Raw genomic sequence first — 6,822 nt, forward strand, 5'->3', positions numbered from 1 at the left:
ATCTACCATAGCCGCCGGCGCCCCTTGCCGCTCATCGCTCGGTCCTTCATCAAACTCCCTCCTCGCATCTCCAGCTTCTCCCGCACGAACATCCATCGATGCCCCCCCCCCCACTCTCATGGTGGAGCGGCTGATCCATGTGGCTTCGAGCGCCAGTCGCCCAGTCCCACACGCAGCCGCCCGATGCATCGAACAGGGATAGACTCCGGCAAAATCGTGTGGACTCTGGCGGCGGCGCCAGAGGACAGGGTGGACCCAAGAGAGACCCTAGGGGATTAGATTTTTTTTTAATCAGTGGTAATTAAGACCCCTAGGAGTACAAGTTAGATGGACAAGGGAGAAAATGGCCTGGCAGCCAACAATGCTATATGTAGTCCGTATGTGCAACCAATGGTGGAGAGGCAAGATGGCGTTGAGAAATAGATTACTTTTTTTTAGCAAATGTGAAATATATTACTTTTTTGTAGGCAAGTGAAATAGATTACTTGGTTGGCGAGCAACAACTGTAGTGGTATCGGTAGCGGAGCTTGGGCCAAATCTCTGGCCCAACTCCTATTTGACGCCTTAAACGTCTGTTAGAATGTTTTTTGCAACTTGGCACACCCCCACCCCCCGGCGCGCAGGCCTGGGCTTGCTCCATTCATTTTTTTACTCTTTCTAAAATGAAAAATAGGAGTGCGTTGTGGGAGACTCGAACTCCAGCCCTCCATGTTCAATGCCGACGGGGTTAACCACTGTAAGCATACTTTGTTGTGCAATCTTACTTCTTTTTCTCTTATTTGTGGCAAATGTAAGGTTAAGAAAACTGCGAAATCACTAAGGGCATGTACAATGGTTGATAAGATAGCCTTATCTTAAGTCTCGCATGTAATTTAGAGAAGACAAAAAGATATATCTACAATGTGTCTTCTCTTAGCCTTATCTTTAATAACTAGCTATTCCTAAAAACATGGTGAGACATATTGTGCTAAGAGATCATCTCTTGTCTTCTCTTAAATAAGAGAAGACAATCCTTTTTTTATGATTTCTCTCTCTTCCACCTCATCATTTATCCTATGTGGCATTGCTAATATAGAACCATTGTACATGCCCTAATTAAGGAGTACTCGTTGCAAAGAACACTCCACCTTCCCAGGTCGCGACAAGTGGCGCACATGCAGCGCGCCACTTGTTGCAACCAGGGAGTTTTCCCTTTTTTCGTAGATCCATTTATTCAAAACGTTTTATCTCTTAAACCGTGCGTCCAAATCTCGAACCGTTTTCATCATTGGATTCCTCACGTCGAGATCTTCAAAATTAGATCCCATGTTGATAGGTTTTGACGAACTTTTTTTTCATGAAAAAAACGGACGAAAAAACCGAACCGAGAGCACGGTTTTTTCCCTTTCCGAAAGAGGCACGCCCGTGCCTCTCGCGAAATCACAACCGTGCCTCTCGTGGAAGTAAAATCGTGACTCTCGTGGAAGGAAAAAAAAACAGAAAATGCGTTTTTTCGTTTCCGAGAGGCACGGGCGTGACTCTCGCGAAAGCACACCCGTGCCTCTCGCGAAAGCAAAACCATGACTCTCGCGAAAGAAAAAAAATAGAAAACGCGTATTTTTTCCCCTTTCCGAGAAGCACGGCCGTGACTCTCGCGAAAGCACAACCGTGCCTCTCGCGGAAGCAAAAGCGTGACTCTCGCGAAAGAAAAAAAAAACAGAAAACGCGTTTTGTTTTTCCCTTTCCGAGAGGCATGGCCGTGACTCTAGCGAAAGCACAACCGTGCCTCTCGCGGAAGCAACATCGTGACTCTTGTGAAAGAAAAAAATAGAAAACGCGTTTTTTCCGTTTTCGAATGGCATGGCCGTGACTCTCGCTAAAGCACAACCGTGCCTCTCGCGGAAGAAAAACCGTGACTTTCGCGAAAGAAAAAAAATACAACGCATTTTTTCGTGCAAAAAAAATCGATTTTTTTTTACGAATAGCTAAGGAAGACCGGGGGAAAACCAAAACGTAAAAAAACCCGAAAAAACCGTTTAAAAAGCCGAAAACGCGTGCGGAAAATTAAAAAAACAAAATCCAGAGGGAGCGTCCAAAACGCGACACGTGACGAATGGCTGAGAGCACGCCAAGTGGCGCTGATCGTTGCGAGGCTCCCGGAGGAGCGCTCGTTAACTAGTTGCTCCCAGAAAATTGATGTGTTTCATGTATGGTTTTTCTTTTCTGGTTTTTTTGTTCTATATGTTCGATTTTTCTATGATTCTTTTTTTCTTTTCTTTTCTTATTTCGTTAACTTTCTTCTAATTCGTCATTTTTCAAGTTTTTGTGAAGTTTTTTGGGAACCCCATAAATGTTTTTGAATCGATGAATTTTTTTTCAAATTCATGAACTTTTTTATCAAAATTGATGAACGTCTCTACAAACAATTTGTCATTTTTGTAACTTTTTTCAACACCGATGAACTTTTTTCCAAATTTGTTAGATTTTTAATCAAAATCGATGAACTTTTTTTTTGAAGATTCGGTATTTTTTTCAAATTCATGATATTTCCAAAAAATGATGATTTTTTTTAAATTTTGTGATTTTTCAAAATCATTTACATTTTTTATTTGGAGAAATGTTTTGAATATCTTTTCGAATCTGTGAACTTATGTGAAATCAAAAGTCAACAATTGATTGGTTAACTGGTCAATCGTCGACCAGTCAACTATTGACCCAAAGCGAACGAGCTGTGCGCCTACTGCCAATCTGGCGCATACGACACAGAAGAGGAGGTCTCAATCTCTGGTGGGGCAATGGGTTGATGGGGGTGGGCGTAATTATGACGTTTGGGTTGTTTTTACTGCACTTGTGACCAAAATACTAAGCATGCTTGTTACACTAACATGAACATCTAAGAAAATCATTTAAAAAATTATTTTCTATTTTACTATTCATCGTGTCATTTGGTATGCGTCTTTTGATCTATATGAATATACTCTCTCCGTCTGGGTTTATTGAGATTTACGAAGTTATCGTAGGCACCTCGTAATTGACGGGAATATCTCCTTCCACTGAAGGTGTATCGCCAGAAATCCTGAAATAAATATTAAAAAAATGCAAACATCAGGAATTGAATCCTTATAGGGCTAGGTATATCATTGTCCCACTAACCATCCAACCAAAGGTTACTTCGCACTTGTTACCAAAATCTAAAGAAATAAGGCTGGCTTAGGAGTTAGGAGTGGTTCAACCTCGCACTTGTTACCAAAATCTAAAGAAATAAGGCTCGCTTAGGAGTTAGGAGTGCTTCAACCGGTAATCCATAGCTGATGACGAACACATATTGCTCCTAGGTGAACAGTAAAAGAAAAGAAAAAACTGAAGTTTAACACATCAAAGATGAACAAGTATTCTAATGGCGTGCAAATTTCATGGTGATTTGACATCGAGGGAGCTCGGGTCAGAAAAAAGAAAATCATTGCTCCAAAATCAAGAATTTTGAACCTTTCTCAAATCGCCGATTGTTCCTTTTGTCCAGAGCCCCTCCGATGCCCAATCGCCGCGAATTTTGCACTCCTATAGAAAACTTGTTCATCTTTGATGCAAACAAAAGAAAATTCAGATTTTTTTTATGTCCACTGTTCATCCTGGGGAGCTAGCACCGAAACACGGTCCTCACGGTTCGACCTGTTACCAAAAATCTACCATTGACAAAACCAGAACAAAATTATCACGTCTTAAATCAGGAACAAATCAGTGATACTATCCTAAAGAAGAAGCTGAAGGCAGCTTATATCTGAAAACCACGACTATGCACTGCGGACAGCAGCGCCCGTGGGTGATGAAGTTTCAGCATTTTGGTGATGTTACCGGCGAAAAAAACAAGGGGCACAGCTTCGGCCTGGAAGAATCTTCATGCTACCAACCACAAAAAGTATCTGACTTCTGGCATCATTGCATCATACTACATCTGACAGTACTATGCAGTAACATAAGTAGCTCATCCTTACGAATATAGCAGCAACCACAGAAACAAAACGAGAAGAGCAAGACTTAACTTGCCTACTCACAGAGAATGGCAAGCTCCACGACAGAGGAGAAAAGGGGCATATGTAGCATCATCAGCATGGTTAGTAAGCAGTCTATCATGTGACAGTGGCACCCCCTTGTACATTTATTTTCAAGTGTACATTACATGAGTTACCCTGAGGAGCTACACCCCACCATGTCAACTCCTGGGAAATATACAGGGCCTACAACAAACGACGGCGAGCAACAGTTCGAAGACAAAGACCGCCATGCTGCTCCACACAAACATGGTCCATCTCCAGTGCCAGAGTACTCTCTTGAGCAGAGGGAGCTCGGCCTCGAGCTTTATCGACGCGTCATAGATCTCTGGGATGCCTGCACCAGTGGCAAACTCGGCTCGTTGCTCGAGCACTATCCTTACTCCTGTTATTGGCTTGAAAGCCTCCTTAATGCCCGTCAGTTTTAGTTTGATAACCTGAGATTCAGATGAATAGCCGGACAAAAGAGAAACACCTTGGAAAAAGGTTTCTATGAAATGCATGTGGACGCTCTTGAACTTTAGCATGCATGGTTGGCTCGAAGCAGTGACCACTTTCCCATCTGCAGATAGAAGCTCTGCCCTCACCTGAACTCAGAGGAAGAAGGCAAAATCAGATGGAGAGGACATTAGTGTAACTAGTACTGAGTGTAACCAGTGTTGTGCATATAATTTTGGACAGATACAGTTAGACACTGAGAGCTCTGCGACAGGAATTATCTATATTCCGTATGCATACATACTATGTACTCTAAACTCATAAGTTTGAAGAAAACATGAATTGGGTATATAATGCTTTCACATCCTTCAAAAGTATGGCACATTCAGTTGGAAAGAAGGACATTTCGCCATGAAAATGAACCATGGAGCAAGAAACAGCAAGTTGACTTAACTCTCTTATTGATATGCATATGGTTGTATCTGGCTGAAAGCCATATGCACAGGCATACTCATTTGTAGCATGTTTTGTCAGATCCTTGAGAAAATGTAATGACTTCATAGCTTAGTCGAACAAATAACATAGGCTGCCTATGCCTAACACCGCATGCACTGCATCTATCCCACCAAACATGTTTTAGACTCACTAATTGACCTATCCGGCCTGGTTTTGCATGTCAACAATCTAATTTCTAGTCTCATATCCATTTGACGTTGTCATGGATTATATGTCTCATTCCGTTGAGCCGCTTATAAATATTTGGATGTTTGGATAGCTGTTCTTTTCATAATCAAGTTACATACAGATGTATTATTGTGTTCCTGAACATATGATGTGAAATGTGAGAGCAAAACAATTGGATAATAGAACTTATCTAGCTTTGTTCAACTTTACAAAACAATGTTGGCCCAACTTCCTTATCACACAGCTTTACAAGTAAGCACGGTAAAGAACAGCAACTACAAACTAATTCCCGGACCATCAATTTATATCACATATACAATAAATTTCTTCAAATTCGGAACTATGCCTTCTAAGCTTGGTAGCCTTTCCTAATCAAAAATTATTGCTGACATCTCAATGCACAAGTTAATAACTTCTTATTTATCATGTATTGTCCAAAGTTACATGATGAAAGACATAAATGGGCAGGAATCTAATTTGTAATCATCAGTTCATTTAGCCAAACTTCAATCCAGTATACTCTGTTCCCTTGATAGCTAAGGCATTTTTCAAGGAAATTATCATGTCAAACTAGTTTGACAAGGACCAGCAAGAAAGGTACCTGGAAAACCCCAAGCCTCCTGTTGTAATCCGACTCGGGCAGCGTCAGCAACACCTCGAGCTGCATCCGCTGTTGCGGCGGCACCAGCCGCCCCACGGGCACAAACGCCACAGGGCTCGGCTTGGTGTAATCGAAATTCAGGTTCTCCGTCACCTGAACGGGCTCCTCCACCACTTTCCCCACCAGGACCCCCCCTGCCGTGAACGCCATGGCGAGCATCGCGCACAGAAGCACGCAGACGTACATGGCCCAGAGCGCCCCCCACAGCAGCCTCGCCACCACGCGCGGAACCCCGTCCCCCGCTCCGAGCCACGCGCCCACCGCGCCGGTGGCCTGCCCCACCACCCCGAGAGCCCAATCCCTCGCCCGCTGCGCCGAGCCGAGCGGGTCGGTCACGAAGAGGAACCACCATTGCAGCAGCCGGAAGGGGAACGTGAGGCAGGCGACGAGCGCGCTGACCTGGAACAGCACGGCTTTGATGACGAACACGGCGAAGGACTCGAGAAAGGCCGGCGGCGCCGCCGTGGGCCTGTAATCCGGCGCCGCGGCCTCTGACTCCGCATCCTTCTCGTCCACTTCCTCCTCGGGGACCGCCGACTCCGCATCCTTCTCGTCCACCTCCGCCTCGGGGGCCGCCGACTCCGCATCCTTCTCGTCCACCTCCGCCTCGGGGGCCGCCGGCTCCGAATCCTTCTCGTCCACATTCGCCTCGGGGGCCGCCGGCTCCGCATCCTTCTGGTCCACCTCCTCCTGGAGGGGAGGGGGAGAACGGGGCGCGCTGGTGGCCTCGGAGGAATCGGAATCGGAACCGGAATCGGGCTTGGCCTTGGCCGTGGCCTTGTCCTTGTCGGGCTCATCGGCCGCGGTGACGGTGACGGTGACGGAGGAATCGGAATCGGGCCTGGCCTTGTCCTTGTCGTGCTCATCGACCGCGGTGACGGTGGACGCGGCGGAGGCCGAGGGGGAGACGGGATCATCGGGCTGCGTCAGGATTTTGGCGCGGCGCGGGCGGCGGCGGAGGGTGGAGGAGGACGGGGTGTGGGGTGAGGGAGGGGGAGGGGGAGTGGGGAG

At 45.7% G+C, this 6,822-nt stretch overlaps 1 protein-coding gene across 1 annotated transcript; it reads right to left on the bottom strand.

Annotated features, from left to right (window-relative positions):
* Positions 1-3,948: 3,948 nt before the first annotated feature.
* Positions 3,949-6,559, bottom strand: LOC123122332 (seipin-2; the record flags this gene model as incomplete). The annotated part of the gene is given in 2 exon segments (XM_044542518.1): positions 3,949-4,615; positions 5,752-6,559. Coding segments are annotated over 2 exon segments (1,234 nt in total), but the record flags the coding sequence as incomplete, so codon positions are not given.
* Positions 6,560-6,822: the final 263 nt, after the last annotated feature.

This window comes from Triticum aestivum, chromosome 5D (assembly GCF_018294505.1).
Source record: "Triticum aestivum cultivar Chinese Spring chromosome 5D, IWGSC CS RefSeq v2.1, whole genome shotgun sequence".
NCBI classification, from domain to species: Eukaryota; Viridiplantae; Streptophyta; class Magnoliopsida; order Poales; family Poaceae; genus Triticum; species Triticum aestivum.